The following is an 18,219-nucleotide window of genomic DNA, read 5'->3' on the forward strand; positions in this document are numbered from 1 at the left end:
GGGGAGGGTAAAGTCAGTGCAAGCCGTTTTGCTACGTAGCCGTGCCTACTATATACAATAGAGCTTCCCATTTTAGCTGTGGGTTTCCTTGGAAAGTTTCTTGAATTAGTTATCTCATGTTCTATCACAAACACGCAATTTATCACTCGCTTAGTCTATTTTAGTCATCTGTTCTTGTTGCTATGTCAGTTGCCACTAACGGAGTGGCGAATCCAAAGGTTGGAGCTCAGGCAGAAGACGTAGCAGAAATTACAAGCCAAAGTGACGACAACATGATTAGAGTTAGACGAGGAAACAACGTTCGGGCTTATGTGACCGTGGTAGTGTTATTTATCATCAATCTCTTGAATTATATGGACCGACAAACTGTAGCAGGTAAAGTGTTATACGAAAGCAAGCAATTTATCAGAGATAACGAAGCTAGATGGCCAGTCAGAGGATTCTTTAAAAAGTTAACTACTTTACCTGATGCGCAAGTCTTTATTGTAGAGGATGTAAATAGTTTTTTACAGAGTGCGAACAATTATGGGAGATTGCGATTAAAGTGGAATGAAACACGGTTAAAACTGGTAAGGGATTGAAATGGCTGATTACATCCTGGAGCAGCTATAGAAAATGAAATTGAGATATGGGTATTAAGTTACATTGCTTTTGGAATGGATATTAACTTTGTTAGTTTGCAAATACATGGATATTTGTGGTAGAATATTCCATCACAGATATATTTTGTGGATTACTTACTGGAAAGTGAAAGATTTGTAGAAAACAACCATTTCGCCTAGAGCCTTGAAGTCACAAAAACAACATTTACTTCTGCAGAATTCAATATTCTCAAGTATCATATTGTGCATTGTACAAAATTCAGAGTTGAAAGTCCTTTGAAAAAGATGATGTGTTTTAAAATAGATCCACAGTTTTTCTGACCAAACATTTTCCTGGTACCATGATATTAAAGGATTACCCTTCAAGTTGTTTTTTGAAGGTAATAAATACATTGTTACTGCTTGAAAAGAGTTTGGCTGTATATAATGAATCATATTCTTCAATAGGCCTTCTAAATGGCATCCAAGCATATTTTGGAATACAAGACAATAATTCAGCAGCTGGCCTGCTCCAAACTGTCTTCATCTGTAGCTATATGATTCTTGCACCAGTGTTTGGTTACCTTGGAGACCGCTACAGGAGGAAGTATCTTATGGCAGCTGGAATACTTGTTTGGTCAGCAACTGTTTTTGCTAGCACTTTGCTGAGCAAAGATGTGAGTACATCCCTTAAATAGTACTCTTGTGCTATTATAATCACTAAGCAAATATATGCTTATTATCTACTCAGTGACTGACTAGAGACAGCAAACAGGAAAATGATTGACTTAAAGTCATAATTTTGAATCCTGACCAATTTTTTTTTTTTTTTTTTTGCAACAATGCCATTGAGTGCAGGGCTGGACAGCTTTTTCTGGACCAGTTCATGGCAACCTGTTTGGCCCCACACACATCAGTTTTCCCTATAGTTTTCTGTGGGATTGCATGTGTGGGATGGACAAGTCATGCAATAAATTTTAGTATTCATGCATGCATAAACTCCGAAAGAATGCAAAGTGATCTAGTACCTTCTGCATTTCCTAAGATCAATGTAATTATCTCATGTTGGTTTTAAAAAGAAGATCACCACTGACATGAATTTACTCCAAATGTAACTGGTATCTACACATGATATTTAAGTCTAAACTATTTTTATTGGTATAATCATATCTTTTTGTTTGCCATGAGGATAAAGCCCTTGGAATGAGGACAAAATAAGAGAAAGGCTAAAGCTTTGGAATATTTTTTTTCGGTTGCTATAGAAATTGTGCTAGTATTTAGTTAGTCATGAAAATGATTGTAGAATTTACACTATAGTAGCTCTTCACTATCATATACATTGTTATTAATTTTTTAAGTGTTTATTTTCAAGCTCAATTTTTAATGGGCCCTGCGCTCCTTGGTATAGCATGTTTAGATAAAGTATTGTTGTTTTTGGCATGGAAATTCATTGAAACCAGTGGTAGAAAAGCTTTTCTTGATTTCTTTATCTACAGTCTTTTTGGTGGTTCCTTGTCCTAAGAGGTGTAGTTGGAATAGGAGAGGCAAGTTATTCTACAATAGCACCCACTGTCATAGCTGATCTTTTCACTGGAGATATGAGAACTAGGATGTTGTCTTTCTTCTATTTTGCTATTCCTGTGGGGAGGTGAGCAAGGATGATCATGAGACCAAGAAATAATTAAAAGCACGTTTATTTTCTTTTAACTGCACAGTAGTACATGGCCTTTGGTTTTGGCCATGCTATCATTTGTTTTTAACTTTTGGCTCCACTGAGGTACCTGAGATATGTAAAATAATATTCCATTTTTCAGTGGACTTGGTTACATAGTTGGAACTGAAGTTGCCGCTGTATTTGACCATCAGTGGCAATGGGGACTACGTGTAAGTTTTTTTTTTTTTTTTGATATATAAACAATTATAGTAATTGTGGGATTGAAATACAGTTTTTCTGTCCAATAAATTATTGTTAATTGTGGTAGATATTGTATAATTTAATGTAGTTTGACAAGGTTATGTTTAGATTCTGTCTGTGAATCATTTGTTTTGAAGTTGATCTGGCAGTAGTTTTCATGATTCAATTCAAGGCAGTGTTTTCATTTACATTTTGAGCAGCAACTTTTAAAACTTCAGCTTTGTCCAATTTGTTAGATTTTTTTTAGTCAGTAAACTTCAGAAGCTCCATCAAAGACAAACGCTTAAATCAAATTAAGAAAAATTATTGTAAGTTATCATTAACTTACATCCACCAGGTCAGAAATCATTGAATCAGTAGATTGTTATTCCCTTATTCTTCCAAATAAGAGAATTGTTTTATTTCCAGGTGACCCCTATCATTGGTGCAGTATGCGTTCTCATGTGCATCTTTGTAGTTCATGAGCCAAAACGAGGTGCCATTGAAAGAGGAGAAAACCCACACAGTGTCTCAGCTTGTGATGTACACAACACAACCAGCTGGTGGGCAGACCTTAAGTATCTTACAACTGTGTAAGTATTTTTATTACACGACACGGGCAGTCAGAGGGCCAATAACTAAAATCAACCGATCAAAATGCTCTATTGCCGGTCCAATATTCTCTAAGTATTGGACCGGGCACTGTCCCGAATGGTCCCGAATGATACCGCACTTGTGTCCCTTTGAACTTCAGTCGTATAATAAATCTCTTATTAACCAAGCTTTCTCGGGACCGTACTGGAAGAATATCGGCCCTCGGTCTTTTTTGTACGGACCTCGGGCCGATATTCTCCCAGCACGGCCCTCGCACTTGGTCAATAAGATATATGTAGTCACCGTCGTTGATCTGAGATTTTGTAACCTGGTTCACAGTACTTAATATATAGAGAACTGAAAGTCGTAAAACCAAAACTAATCAAAAGTTGTCACAAGAGCTAATCAGATGTAATCTGGGATTACTTTTACATTCAAATCGATGATTTCTCTGTGGTTTTTCTGTAACCAGTGTATTGCTCATTGCAACAATCACCAAGGTTCTAAATATTTCACCGTTTATTTAGTCATCTTGTCTACAGAATTGTATTCAAGATCTATTAACAGATTAGAATTATAGTTAACAAATGCCAGGATTAATATACATTATCATAGCATTTTATTTACACACCAATTTTATGTCTCTCAAATCTGCGACTAGTAGTATTGGCTTCAACAATCTTATCAATTAATTACATAAGGCATTATTATGTTATGTCATGTAAAAATGTCATACACTATTTTTGTGTTAGAACAAATCAACCATCCTTTGTACTTATTTCTTTATGTATTTTCTTTCTGATAAATACAAGTACCTTTCTAGCTTGACTCTTATGATGACTGTCAGGTTGTCCAAACATCTACATTGTATGACTACAACAAGTCCTATCCTTTTCAGGAGCCTGTTTCTTGAGGGTCACATTAAGTTAAAAGGCATGTGAAGCTGTTGTGTTTTCATTCAAGATGGGGGTTTCAAAAGTTTTGAAAATAATACAATAAAACTATGTGCCAGAATCTCCTTTATATCCTTCAAATTTTGATTCTAAAAAATGACTTCAGGCCTGTTAAGTTAACGGGACTTTCGAGAAATGGGCCCCAGGACTGCTCTCATCTTGACAATCAAACTGCATGAGCAGTTGCATTATTGTTGTTCTGTTTTTTATTTTTTTTGTCATAATTGCTGTGAGATCAGAAAGAGCAAAGCATGGGTTCATGATGGTGGACCAGACTCAGTAACGTTTTGTTTTGATAGGAAAAGTTTTATTTGGCTGAATCTGGGATTTACTTGTGTCTCATTTGTGACTGGCGCCTTGGCATTTTGGGCACCAAAATTCTTACTGTACGCAACAAAAGCACAAGGAATTTCAGTAACAGAATCAGAGTAAGTATTTTTTTCATAGAGAAGATAACTGGGTCAGGGTGTTAAATGGCTCTGCAGCTCTATCAGTTCTATTGTCTAACAAAAGGAAGAAAAAAACCACAACAAAAACAAAAAGTCGTGAAGAAATTGTATTTCATCAATTCTATCGATTAGAAAGCAGTAGTTTCCGTGAAATTAAAATTTTGATAATAATTGATATGGTGGTTACTTTGCTAGAGCTCACATTGTGTTTGGGCAAGTGGGCATTTTTGTGGAAGACAAGTCGAGCAACTTCCATTAAATAGCTAACAAAAGGTTGTAATTGCCAGTCATTCTCTCATGTCTTGCCCAGACAAGAAAGAAAGATGATAAGATGATTATAGTGAATGCTATTAATAAAGTTTTCTTTTTTCTTTCCCCCATTTAAGAGTTAGCCTAAAGGTTGGGATTATTACCTGTGTTGCTGGTATTGTAGGAGTTTGGCTTGGTGCAGAGATTGCTTGGCGGTATAGAACACGGAATAGAAAAGCTGATGCTTTAGTATGTGCTGTTGCACTAATTGGGTCAGCACCTTTCCTCTATGGTTGTCTTGTACTAGCATCTAAAAACATCAAAGTGACATATGTAAGTAGAAATGGTCCATTAATAGGCCATTGTAGAAACGTGAGAGGACTGGGAAAGAGTGTGGTTGTTTTTCGTTTGTTTGAAAAACTAAGATATTCAAATGAAAGATCAACTAATTTGAGAGTCTTAAGCGAGAATAGAAGTATTTAGAGGAGGAAAATGGCAAAATGACAGCTTTTCAAGTATCACCTAAAATAGAGTTTGTATGGATTGGGTAGACAGGGCAAAAAATTTTAAGGTTTTGGATGGAATTTTTGCAACTTTTGCAAGGCTCCAATTTGGACACTTTTCCGCTGAAAACTCTCAAACTTGACTGGGTAGCTTTTCATTCATTAACATTTCAGTTGAAATGTTTAGATTTTCAATGTACCGGTAATCAATATAAGAAACGTGTCCCAGTCCTTTCACGTTTCTGCAATGGCCTTTGTAACACTTTAACTCCCAGGAGTGACAGTCATCTATTATTCCATAATTTATGGTATCACCCTGAATTAAACATTAAGGTTCTGAGAAGAAATGATCACCAACTTAAGAAGTCATTGACTGTTTGACAACTGTGTTGTTAAGTGGAGATTGAGTGGCTGAAACATCTAGGAGCTTCCACTTTTGGCAGCCAGCTCCTAGATGGAGACTTTTACCATGGCTGGCAGATCATAGCAACCCAGCCATGAGCCCCCACACACGAAAGGGAAATAGGCACCCATCACACTGAATAAGCAGTGCAAAGAAGGAGGGAATGGGTTGGGAAAAACTACCTGGGAATGCTGCAAGTACACGCTGAAAGCACACACAAGAATACCTAAAACAAAGAGCACATGGAATTGTAATGCATGCACATGGGCAAAAACCTGCTGACTACTAGAGAATGCTGATGCTCTTTGATGTGAACTCCGTTAAATTGCATTTAACCACATTTAAAACAAATTTTCCCAGTGGGTACCATAGGAAATTCATAGAGAACAGTATGGAGAATATGTATACTGATGTCAACGGGTTGTAAAGGGTTAATTACATAGATACATAAACTTTTTTTTCTGGAATTTAAGAGTTGCTTATAGAAACTAATTTTTCCAAGAAAAAAATATCAAATAACAAAAGAAATCAACATGATATACAATGAAATGATAAAATACAATACAATCCTATTTATAATTAATGGCTAAAATGAAATGAATAGATGTACTAAAAATTCATTGTTTTTATCAATGTTGAGTACTCAACTTATTATTTCCCTAAATAAATATCAACCCAGATTTGATAATTTATGTGCTAAGTTCAATTCTTATGTCTTGAATTATTATTGAGTACATTTTGTTGACTAATAAATACCAGCATATTGTTGACCATATGCACCATGAATTACGTCTAATTTGGTTTTATTTTGTTTGATGCCAGGCCCTTGTATTCTTCGGTGAAGTGTTACTTTTCATGAACTGGGCACCAGTAGGAGACATGGTTTTGGTAAGAACAAGCTTAGTTTAACTGACATTCAAACACCTTTCTGGCTTTACTGGAGATGGAAAACAATGTGGCATCAATTGTTCCACTTTTAATGACACTTCATTGACTAAGTTAGTGTAACCACTAAAGAAAACTTCTCAGAAGAGATATTTTCCCGAAGTCAATAGGAAGAGAAAACAAATGAATATTATATTGTACTCACTGCAAGGCATAAAAAAACATGATAAAAATTATTGTAAAGTTGTCTTATGGTTCAAATGTTTGTTTTGTTTGTAGTATTTAATAATCCCCTCACGTCGATCCACTGCTGAAGCTGTTCAAATTCTCGTTTCTCACTTATTTGGTGATGCAGGCAGCCCATGGCTTGTTGGAGAGGTAAGGTAGCTGAATAGAGAATGCACATCTTTTCGTGAAAATCAAGTTGATTTGATTCTTTTGTCTAAGGAGAATGTTTTTTTTTTTGCTTTGAAGTTGGATCATAACCTCAACATTTTATTGTTTCCACAGATTTCTGATCGTATCAGAGGTGAAGGGAATAGTGACAAGGATCATGCACAAAGCATGGAATATTCTCTTTTGATGTCAACCTTTATTAGTGTTATAGGAGGATTTTGTTTCATAATGTGCTCAATTTATCTTGTCAATGATCGGGAAAAAGCGGAGCAGTTTACAAGAAATGAAGATGATGATACAAGTTCACTGTTAGATACAGTCCCTTCAGACAACTTTTTTCAAGCTGGTTGTGAAAATGGAGCTGTGGACAGTTACAGTGTTGATGATAATGAAGATGAACTGTTGGATGTTGATCCAGTCTCACCTGCAATGTCTGAAAGAGAAGCATTGGTTGTTCCAGTGGATGTGCAGGGAACACCACCAACAGCTGATGAAGAACAAAACTGCCAAGTTGTCTGATTTAGTATTTAAGGTGAATTTGTTCCAATAATATATAATTTGTATTTTGTTTGAAGAATGGTTGAAAGTGTCATTTCTCTTAGCAATGTTTCTGATTTCTATTTTCCTCCAAATATTGTGGGGCATCAGGGGCATCAAAAATTGTTGGCTCCTTGTGAATGTTTTACATTCTGCTCATGTATGAGCACAAAGACAATACATGAGGAGTTTGGGAAAAATTATAGCTCTTCCAAGATGAGAAAAACAAGCAGTTACTCAGAGTGGTTATCCACAATCCAAATTTTAAGGCATTTTCCTCATTTTTTTAATTAAAAAAAATTATTTTCAGCAAGAAAACAACACTTGCTGTGCTTAAGAAAAACAATTTTGGGGGACGGGGGAGATAGTCCTACAGACATTTCCTTATATACAATGTTGAATTGTTGTTACAAAAAGCTTATTATGGGTTGTTTTGGTTGAGATGTTTGGGGTTTATCACTGACATCAACAACATTTTTGTGTCCATTCATGCATTATAATATAGAAATTTTTATGAATAATCCTCAGTTAGGATGAGGAAGGGGGGGGGCAGACTATACAGTTAGTTATAATACCTCTGGCTTCAAAGAGAGTGGGGGAAATTTTTAATGAAAATAAAACTTTTGAATTTAGCAGGCTGAATAGTAAAATGCAGCCCACCAATTTGACCAATCATAATAGCCCATTTCCGAATTATCCTTGGCCTCTTTTTCAAAGCGAGGCCTGGTGCTCAACCATTTTTGTGAAAATGAGTTTAATTTGCATGTGAATGAAAACTTATCATACGAAAGGATGAGCACCAGGACTCGTTTTGAAAAGGAGGCCAAGGGTAATTCGGAAATGGGCTATTGACAATCAGTGTTGTGTTTTAGTGGAAAGTTTGACAGCAAAATGGTTTATCTTGCGATGTATCCTCTCTTTTCACAACCTTTGTTTAATGACAGATAGAAAAAATGTGAATAAATATGGTGCTTAGATTATCAAATAAATGATTTTACAAAATGCATCATAGTTGTATTTAAAAAAAATTTTTACTTATGTTCAAAGCATTTAAAATGTATGGTCTGAAACATTGAAACACTCAAAACACTTGATCGCACTGTTACAGTAATAGTTACAAAATCTAGGTAGATGATGGTATATTTAGTAATAAGCAGTTTGACCATGTACACTTTTTTTATTCATTATCATCTACTTTGATCACAAACCAATAAAATGTTGTTTGTTTGAAAATGACTTTCAGTGTTCTAGAACTCGGACAGTTATCGTATGATTTGTTATTCATACTTAGTTTCTGCATCTTTCATGACACATGATGTTTCAGAGGGCTTAAAGGTCATATTTCTGGCTTGTGATTGAAGGATTTCGATCCAATTTGTTTCTTTGATTGTTTTTCTTTTTTAGTTAGCCAAACTATTCAGTCAATTAGTACATACTGGTATTATCTTTTTTTTTATTTTTACATTTTTAATACATTTTTTGACGGCTCTTCTACCAGGCTGATTGATTTACAATACTATCTTTTTTCACTTTGACTTTTTGTGGTTGTTCAGTTGAGATCATCTTCATCATCCTCATCAACTTCTTCATCTGGAGCACACTGGGGAAATATTTATTTCAATTAAGACATTATATAAGCTTCCATCACCCAAAATACTAATTATTTTGTTCTGGATATGTGTCAGTATCTGGACAGCAATGGCTAATAATTATTTCCTTTTTCAGTTTTAAGAAGCAGACTTGAAAATTATTTGACTGTGATGCTGTCAAAACATACTTCATAGTTACATTGCCAACAACATTCTTTCTGTTACTTTTTTTTATGAGTATTTTGCACTCTGACATCAGTATGCATGTTCTCTGTACTGTTCTGATACATCTACAGCATACATTTATGGACAGTGAGAATTTGGCTAACAATCAAGAGATTCTTGAGTTGATAGTAATTTCCTTTATTCTAGTAAGCTTAAAGTTTATTCTGGGGTGATATTGTATAGGAAAATTCATTACTTGACAAGGGAATTCTGCATTAAATTGCACTTGAAAACTGATGTTGCACCAATTGCGAAGCAGTGAGTACAATATGGGTTTTCAAGTGCAATTTAACATGGAATTCATAAGTCAAGTGATGGATTTTCCTTGAATCACATATTAATTGAATAAAAACAAGAAAAAAAGAAAACAGCATTACTTATAGTTGTTTTGTATAATTATGTAGATGCGAAACAAAATCACTTTTCTCATTTTTAACTTGCAATTCTATTGGCAAATTCATTACTTGACAAGGGAATTCCACATTAAATTGCACACAAAAACTGATATGGCACGAATCGCGCAGCGATGAGTGCGATATCGGTTTTCAAGTGCAATTTAATGTGGAATTCACGAGTGAAGTAATGGATTTCCTTGAATCACATAACGGAATAAAAATGAGAAAAAAGGAAACAGCATTATTTAAAATTGTTATGCTTACGTAGATGCGAAACAATATCACTTAGCCTCGTTTTCAACTCGCAATTCCACGCTAAATACCTCACTTTGTTAACCAATCAGAATGCAAGATTTTATTCAATGATGTGATTCTACACTAAATACCTTGCTTCATTAACCAATCAGAATGTGAGATTTTATTCAATGATGCAATTCAAAGGAGAAATTAGATGTGAGTCATGTTGACCTGGGGGTCAAAGGGTTAATTATCTCATAACAAGTAAAACATGGTTAAAACCAACCAAGTATTCCACAAAGGAGACCTGCCCATCTTCATTTATAATCATATACTGCAGTGAGAGAAAACCTCTTCCATCCATTCTGATGGAGATTTTACTTGAAAGTTGCAGTGCCTTGGTAGATGGCTTCAGAAGGCTGATCCTATATCTAAGTACACAGGGAGAATTCAAGTCAGATTTGAGTGTCTAAATGTAGTTGCATCGAGTTTTATTCCCATCCAATCAAAGCTAATTCAAGCATGAACTAGTAGTTTTTTAGCAGCAAGAAAAACTACTATTTACTGTTTTCAAAATATCTCTTCCTTCAAGAGACATTCAAGTTCATATGCAATTAAGCTAAGTGAGGACATAATGAAGTGAACCACAATTTTGCTTAAATACAAAGACAAAGGTACCTCTGAGTCAGCCAAATTGTTTCAGACATTTTTGATTCCCAATCTTCAATAATTTTTTTTGTTTTTCACATACCTGTTTGTTTGTGTTTGTTGACATTCAAATGACTCCACCATATCAGAATCTTTTGGAAAATCAGACTGCAAGATTAAAGCCAATTTACATATTCGTTCAATTTCTATTATTGAAGAAGACACAATAAAAACTATGACAGTCTTGTAGACCAAACAGTTCACTGCCCCTCCTCCCTTGGTAGAATAGTCTTTCTTTCCTACTATCTACAGTGAAAGTAAACCTTTACCCTTTAGGTACCAAGATCAAATTCAGTGACTGTCCTTTCTAGTTGACAGACATTTCCGTTGTTAAAAAGACAAAGAAAATTTGGTGCTTTATTAGATCATACCCTCCAGGTGATACTCTAATTAGTTTTATCACCTGTTGGGGTGATGTTTAAAAGTGGATGGGAGAAGTTACACATTGGTCACTTATGGATGTTACCCTTGACACCCTAGCATCGATCAGTATGCATTTTCCCCATGCTATTCTCTATACATTTTCTAAGGTGCTGACAAGGAGAATTTGTTTCACAATCAAGAGCTTCTGGAGGGTTGCCGAAGGGGGATGTTGAAGCTTCTTATTGATTGCCGCATTACACACCAACTCAAAAGTTACTCTTGAAGTGGTAACAACGCTGAATGTGAGAAGTTTAGACTAGAATCACCAAACCTTACATGCATACTTCCTGCATATCCAAAGGTTGACAGTCTAAAGTAAGGGTTGTCTGGTGACATCAAAATTTGTAGTACTTCACTTGTCATGTCAAGTTCATTGAAGGCCTCCTTCAAACACTCAGACTGTAATAAGCAAAAATAAATCATTTTCTTGATTTGATCAATCATAAACAAACCAGGGCAAGATTTTAGCCAGGGCCTTGAAAAGTTGTATCTGACAAGTTAATGGCAGATATACTCAACATTGAAACAAAGATCCTTCCATACAAAAATTGTTTATGAGTTGCTTTAGAAACCTTGCCCCAAAAGAAATATTTTCCTTTCTTACTTTCATAATAATCTTGTTCAATACTTCTGCACTGCTAAAGTCAAAATCTAATGTTTCATCAGGCTCTTGAGTCTGAATGCTGCAATCTGTCAAGACACCACCTTCCTCTAGCCTTTGAACATAGAGCAAAATGTAAAATTTCAGATTACAAATAAATAAATTCATAAAATAGATATGGCACATTAATTATGAAATCAATAAATTTTACTAGTAACCAGAACTACGATATTACAGAGGACATCATTAACTCCTTTGACTATTTCAATCATTAACTGAAACTTCAAAGGCCAGAAGAGAATCAGTGGGTTGCAGTTAAGTGTACCATAGCTAATGTATGCTAGCTCTCTGCTGTGGTTCTCTTCTTGAGGGAGAAGCATGATAAAAACCACTGAACCCCCCCCCCCCAAATACTCACATGAGAATGAGTGGTGAGCCATATCCCGCATAACACATCTTCATAGCAGTACAAGTTCCTGTATCTTTGGAGGAGCCAAAGATATTGAGACATTCCTGGTTACAAGAATGAATAAAAATTAAATTGTTAATTCTTGGAAAAAATATCTACATGTGCACAGGTCTTTCTATATTATATAAAAGATCCAATCTCATTTATCCCTGGCTTAACAAAATGTGGAGTTACTGGAAAATGAGATCAGATTATGAATTTTGGTATAAATCTTTATTAGGAATTCATAAAGTGGTGTGAATAGCCTTGCATTAAACAGGCCTCCAGTCCAGGGGGGAGTGACAGTATTCTTGGTCACTTAATGCATCTGAAACAGGAATGAATTCCAGCAGGATGGGGCCTCTGGCAAGTAACACACTTTATCATAAATTATTGTTTCCAGTAATGAGGTCTGCAATGAAGTGGAAGTGTAACAAGCTTCTGCAGGAGGCTCATTCAGGAAGAAGAACAATAAAAGAGTATAATTCAATTTAATTGTAACTTTAATTTTACTACCAGTAAAACGTTGAGGTTTATCCGGAAAGTGGCACTCTCTTCTTTGAAAACAAACTCCTGGAAGATTCCACTTTGCACAAAGGCATTGGCCTGTACACACTTTGCATCTTCAACAGTAACCTTGATACCATTGCTACTCACAAAACACGTGGCTGACTATGATACAGTACAGAAAGAAAAATTCTTTATAAATGCGGCTATTTTCATCTAATATGGTTATCCAAGAAAATGAAAACAGAATCACGTTTTCTAAAAGAAGTAGTAGCTCGGTGAGTTTCCTCATGCTATCAAAAAAAAAAAGTCCTGAGTCAGAGTCAGTTGCATCAACCTTTTACTATAACGATCCTTGGGAACCACAGTGGGATAATGCTTAGTCAGTGGTGGATCTAGTGAAGGGGCACAGCAGTGGCCACCCCCCTGCCCTCGCTCATTTTGGGTAAAAAAATAAACGCAGAGGGAAGAAAATCCACCAGGTGAACACACAAACAAAAACGCCCTCCCCCCCTTAGCTCGAAGTCTAGATTGACTGATAGGCTTTAGTACAGACTTTGCCTCCTACCATTCTTCCCTCCTAATAGAAACTCTGAGAGCTCGTTGTCTCCACCGTTACCGTACATTTCTTTGTCTTAATGTTTATACATTCCAGAAATATGCTATTCCCTAGTTGATAGTTTTACATCTTCTCACTACCACTCTGTTCAACACTAATTTGAAAATTTGAGGAGAATTTACAAATTATCACTCTCGAGATTCAAAGGACTAGATCTACAACATATCTATGTTACGTCTTTTACATGTACATACCTCTTTGAAATGTACAGCTTTCAAAATGTTTAGAAGATTACGCGCGTTGTCCAGCTTAGCCACTAGGATATAGCGATTATCATCGCCACTTTGCTGTGTGAGCCTAGACATCTCATTTCACACCTTTTATTGTTTTGCCAAGCTTTTCCTAAATTGAAAATCCCCGCGAATTATGCGCTATTTTGTTCTGAAGTGTGCGCGTAATCTGGGGCTAGCGTTTGGTAACCGCACATGTTTTGAAGACCTTAGTATCCATTCCTTTACGTGAGACAACATGGCGGATTTTTCTTCAACTTTGACAAACATTATTTAGGTTGCAGTAACCTTCCGTGCTAAAGAGTAGGGGTTGCTCACATATAGGGTGCAAGCAAATGCTACCTGACTGAAACCTCAGACCAAGTAAAATGGTATGTTTATGGAACTGTTGGTGTCATTGTCCAAGTTGTATACTTGCAATTGAATTTGGCGAAAGTTGATCTTTCTCTCTCTTTTTTTTCCATAAGATTCGTCTGTGCGCGCTGAATGATGATTCAAGTGAGGAGAGCGACCACGAACCAACACAGGAGAGTGTCAAACAAGCTAAGGTAGGGAGTATTCAGCTGCAGCAGTACTGTTGATAAAGTAATTGTGAATGGAAGAGAAATGAGGAAATAAACGAGAAAAAACAAACACATTAAAGTAGCTTGGCAAGAGTACCATATAACCCCATACATTAATTATGCATTCAGACTAGTAGACTTTGTTTTTAAAGTTTTATCCTCAAAGACAAAGAAGTGAAATGCATAATTAATGATGGGGTTATATGGTACTCTTTCCAACTAGCTTTGTCAAGGGAGGTATGTTGTCTTATGAATACTTTTTAGTCTGATTTTAGTAGCTGCACTCATTGTGTTGTGCTTTTTCAATAACACACCTCACTCAGGCAATACATATATCTTATTAACCAAGCGCAAGGGCTGTACTGGGAGAATATTGGCCTGAGGTCTTGACAGTATGGACCGAGCACAGTGAGGTCCGTACAAAAAAGACCGAGGGCCGATATTCTTCCAGTACGGTCCCGAGCAAGCTTGGTTAATAAGAGATTTATTATACGACTGAAGTGCAAAAGGGACACAAGTGCGGTATCATTCGGGACCATTCGGGACAGTGCCTAGTCCAATACTGAGAGAATATTGACCAGCAATAGAGCATTTTGATTGGTTGATTTTAGTTATTGGCCCTCTGACTGCCCGAGTCATGTAATAAATCTGTTTTCATAGGAGTACAGTCTGTTTAGTATGGTGGGTAACAATATCAGACCTGATGCATGTAAAGCATTTCTTAGCTGCATGGAATACAACCTTAATACTTGCATGCATGGCTGTAGGGCTTTCTCTTATTTTACAGCTGCTGCGTACAATGTTGTGAGTCTGTTGTGAAAAATCAGTGTTATGACAAGTAGACTTGCATGTACATCTGCCATACTCTGCAGACTGGCAAGGAGACTGAACACCTTTTCGTTTAGGTTTTTGATTGAGTTATGGTGAACTGTCATGGAAAACTGTCAAAATATTTAGAGGGAGTATGGTGGGCAACTTACATCTCATTCAAGGGGAGTGGCAGTACATTTATACTCCTAAAACTACTTGCAACTTGATTCGCGCTTACGATGGGAAGTGTTACTTAACGTGAAGGTTACTGATGTACAGAAAGCCGATTTATTTTTGGACTGGTTGCCAATGGTAACAGTCAAACTGCAAAGCAAATAATTTGAATATACCAACAAAGTTGAAATGGTAAATTGGCCACCGTTACGATTATAAAAGCTGATGTTTCGAACGTTAGCCCTGTGTTGGAGCAAAGGGGTAATGCTCAAAATGCTCAACGAAGGGCTAACGCTTGAAACGTCAGCTTTTATAATCATAACAGTGGCCAATTTACCATTTCAACTTTGTTGATATATTCAAATTATTTCGTTACCCCCACTGACACAGCCCCTAAACAGTTTCTTTAGAAACTATCAGCCTTTATGCAAAGCAAATAGATTGATTGCATTCTAGATATGATATAACATTTTAAGGGTTGAAATTGCAATGAAATGTTACCTACAATTCTCTCTGGCAGTCCATACATCTCTACATGTTCTTTTTGCAGATGTCTTCTGTTGACTGTTAGACCAGTATAAGATTTGTCACGTCTATTTAAATAAAAAGGGCTTATCCGTCCCCAGATGCCCTGTGACAGCATTCTGGAGCCAAAATGGAATAACTATACAAGGGGGTTATTTATATGAAGTATATGTTAAAAATTATTATTACATTAAGTGCAAATCCCAACTTTTAGGTCAACTGAACCAAGGAGAGACAGTAGGGACATGGTAGAAATCCTTGTACATCCTGTGCACTCATTTTCAGTTCAGCCAGACAGCTGTTTGGTAAAACATTTAATTATTTAATCTGATATTGGTTTAACAGGAATCAGAGGCTCTCGAGTTGTACAATAAAGGCCTGGCTTTGCAGCAGAAAGGAGATTATACAGCATCTGAAGAGGCATACAATCAGTTATTAAATTCTGCTTTGGTCAAAGAGGTTAGCAGAAGGCTTGAGAACAATTTTTTTTCAGCAATGCGGATTTTGATTTAGGTATAGATGTGCTACTTATGTTCTGTTATAGTTTGTAGCTCTTAAATTTGTATATTAAGCATCCACTAAAGGTCAGTGTGGGTGGGGCTCATTAGCCTTGGTCGGCAACCCACCTAGGAGACGTAAACTCCAAAGTAAAACCTACTGTCACCGCTGTCACCGTCCCAGCTTGCTAGGCCATGGCAGATGGACCTCATGCTCAAAGGGTGGGGCCAGTCTGCGCACACTGTACTTCACCAAAAAAAATCCTTAGCGCAGGCCGAAGGACACATCCACGTTCTGTGTCCAACCATTCCAAGCCTTGCAGTGATGGGAAAGGGGCGAAAGTGGCAGGTGGAAGATGTCACTGGAAGCCATAGTCCTGATCCTGCATGCAAACGGTTCAGGAGGGATGGTCGCCTGGTTGTCATCCTGGAGGTGACGACACGACTCAACAACATCCTGAGTGACCAGGCAGCCCCATTTAGAGAGAGCACTGCCTGCTCCACATGGAGAGGGGCGATAGAAAAGGTTCGCCTAAAGAAAGCTCGCCTCCTCATCACCACCCGGTTGGCTAGTGGCAGTCAACGGGCATCTTATCGTGCAGCCGACCAAGCAAGAAATCACTAAACAAAAACAAACAGGCCCTGAATGTAGCCTGCTTGAAGGTCAGGACTATGCTCGACATGGCTGACAGCAACTGTCTGGAATGCCGTTCAGCCCTTGTGGCTCACGAACTCTCTCGCCTTAACATCGACATAGCAGCTCTCAGCAAGGTCCGCTTTGCTGACGAGGGCAGCCTCAAAGAACATGGCGCTGGCTACACTCTCTTCTGGTCTGGGAAAACATCAAAGGAGAGATGCCAGTCAGGAGTGGGACTAATGGTGAGGAACTCCATCACCTCCAAACTTGATGGCCTACCCACAGGCCACTCAGACTGCATCATGTCCATGTGCCTACCACTAGAGAGCAAGCAACATCTCACACTCTTCAGTGTCTACACCCTAACCCTTCTGGCAGACCCTGCGGACAAAGACAGCTTCTATTCCGATCTGCACAGACTTTTATACAACACCCCTGCAGTCGACAAGGTCCTCATTGCTGGCGACTTTAATGCAAGAGTTGGAAAGGACTCCAAAGCTTGAAAAGGAGTCCTCGGAAGACACGGCATTGGAAACTAATGACAACAGGCATCTCTTGCTCAAGCTCTGTACAGAGCACCAGTTCATCATTACCAACACAATCTTCCAACAGAAAGACAGCCTGAAAACAACCTGGATGCACCCTCGTTCAAAACATTGGCATCTACTTGACTATGTGCTCATGCGCCGGAGAGACCTGAAAGACGTTCTACACACAAGAGTGATGCCCAGTGCTGAGTGCCACACTGACCACCGTCCTGTACACTGCAAGCTCAAACTGTAGTTTAAACCCAAACCAAAGAAGATAGGTATCCTTGTGAAGAAACTCGACATCAGCAGTCTGTGCCAAGAGGAGGTGACAGCCAAGTTCCAGGCAGACCTGCAGCTGAAACTCGACGAATTCCCCCAAGCTGTTGACCCCACTCCTGACACCCTGTGGGAGAACCTGCAATCGGCCATCCTGAAGACATCTGAAGAGGTTCTTGGGTACTCGAAGAAGAAGAACCAGGACTGGTTTGATGAAAATGAAATGGAAATCCAGGACTTACTAGCAAAGAAGAAGGCAGCTCATCATGCCCACCTAGCACAACCGACTTGTCCTGTGAAGAGGGCTAACTTTCGACGCGCATGTAGTGCTCTACAGCGCAGACTCAGAGGGATAAAGAACAATTGATGGGACCACCTGGCTATGGAAACTCAGCTGTGTGCTGATGCAGGTGACTATAGAGGCTTCTACGAGACACTGAAAGCAGTGTATGGCCTTACCCACCAGGTCCAGAGCCCCCTGCGCAGCTCAGACGGTCAGGTTCTCCCCACTGACAACACCAGCATCCTTGCTCGCTGATCTGAACACTTCTAGAGCCTCCTCAGTGCTAAGCGCACTGTGCAGGCCTCTACCATTGATCTTGTTCCTCAACTCTCACTCAAAGAGGAGTTCGATGAACCCCCCACCCTCAATGAACTGAGAGTAGCCATAAATCAACTCAAGAATTGCAAAGCAGCAGGAGTTGATGGCATTCCACCAGAAATCTGGAAGAATGGGGTCCGGCACTCCTGCACAAACTTCATGTACTCCTCGTCTGTTGCT

At 37.9% G+C, this 18,219-nt stretch overlaps 3 protein-coding genes across 3 annotated transcripts in view; 2 read left to right on the forward strand and 1 right to left on the reverse strand.

Annotated features, from left to right (window-relative positions):
• The first annotated feature begins 31 nt into the window (after nt 1-31).
• LOC111344897 (protein spinster homolog 1) lies at nt 32-8,677 on the forward strand. Its single transcript, XM_022952170.2, has 10 exons — nt 32-375; nt 1,050-1,258; nt 2,078-2,229; nt 2,396-2,465; nt 2,905-3,068; nt 4,322-4,450; nt 4,858-5,053; nt 6,449-6,514; nt 6,791-6,889; nt 7,022-8,677. Exons 1-10 carry the CDS (start codon nt 183-185, stop codon nt 7,424-7,426), a joined length of 1,683 nt encoding a protein of 560 aa, XP_022807905.2. The 5' UTR covers nt 32-182; the 3' UTR covers nt 7,427-8,677.
• LOC111344889 (cell cycle checkpoint protein RAD1) lies at nt 8,457-13,591 on the reverse strand. Its single transcript, XM_022952160.2, has 8 exons — nt 13,391-13,591; nt 12,587-12,742; nt 12,041-12,135; nt 11,626-11,737; nt 11,298-11,420; nt 10,642-10,706; nt 10,177-10,321; nt 8,457-9,044 (listed from the first exon to the last, which is right to left on the reverse strand). The coding sequence occupies exons 1-8, from the start codon at nt 13,499-13,501 to the stop codon at nt 8,994-8,996; spliced, it is 858 nt and encodes a 285-aa protein (XP_022807895.1). The 5' UTR covers nt 13,502-13,591; the 3' UTR covers nt 8,457-8,993.
• Nucleotides 13,592-13,655: 64 nt separating this feature from the next.
• Nucleotides 13,656-18,219, forward strand: part of LOC111344365 (calcineurin-binding protein cabin-1) — a 35,011-nt gene continuing 30,447 nt past the window's right edge. The window contains exons 1-3 of the mRNA XM_022951597.2: nt 13,656-13,797; nt 13,894-13,974; nt 15,844-15,957. Coding sequence (XP_022807332.2) covers nt 13,795-13,797; nt 13,894-13,974; nt 15,844-15,957 — 198 coding nt within the window. The 5' untranslated portion in view covers nt 13,656-13,794. The remainder of the gene's footprint in view (nt 13,798-13,893; nt 13,975-15,843; nt 15,958-18,219) is intronic.

This window comes from Stylophora pistillata, chromosome 13 (genome assembly GCF_964205215.1).
Source record: "Stylophora pistillata chromosome 13, jaStyPist1.2, whole genome shotgun sequence".
In the NCBI taxonomy this organism is placed as follows: Eukaryota; Metazoa; Cnidaria; class Anthozoa; order Scleractinia; family Pocilloporidae; genus Stylophora; species Stylophora pistillata.

Bases quoted from the DNA above. Each gene is read 5' to 3' on its own strand.
- LOC111344897 (XM_022952170.2), top strand. From the start codon at position 183: ATGTCAGTTGCCACTAACGGAGTGGCGAATCCAAAGGTTGGAGCTCAG. The intron at 376-1,049 runs GTAAAGTGTTAT...ATTCTTCAATAG, and splicing joins GGACCGACAAACTGTAGCAG to GCCTTCTAAATGGCATCCAA. The intron at 6,515-6,790 runs GTAAGAACAAGC...TTTTGTTTGTAG, and splicing joins CAGTAGGAGACATGGTTTTG to TATTTAATAATCCCCTCACG.
- LOC111344889 (XM_022952160.2), bottom strand. From the start codon at position 13,501: ATGTCTAGGCTCACACAGCAAAGTGGCGATGATAATCGCTATATCCTA. The intron at 12,743-13,390 runs GTATGTACATGT...ACTGTATCATAG, and splicing joins AAGCTGTACATTTCAAAGAG to TCAGCCACGTGTTTTGTGAG. The intron at 9,045-10,176 runs GTTGGTTTTAAC...ATATTTCCCCAG, and splicing joins TCTCCTTTGTGGAATACTTG to TGTGCTCCAGATGAAGAAGT.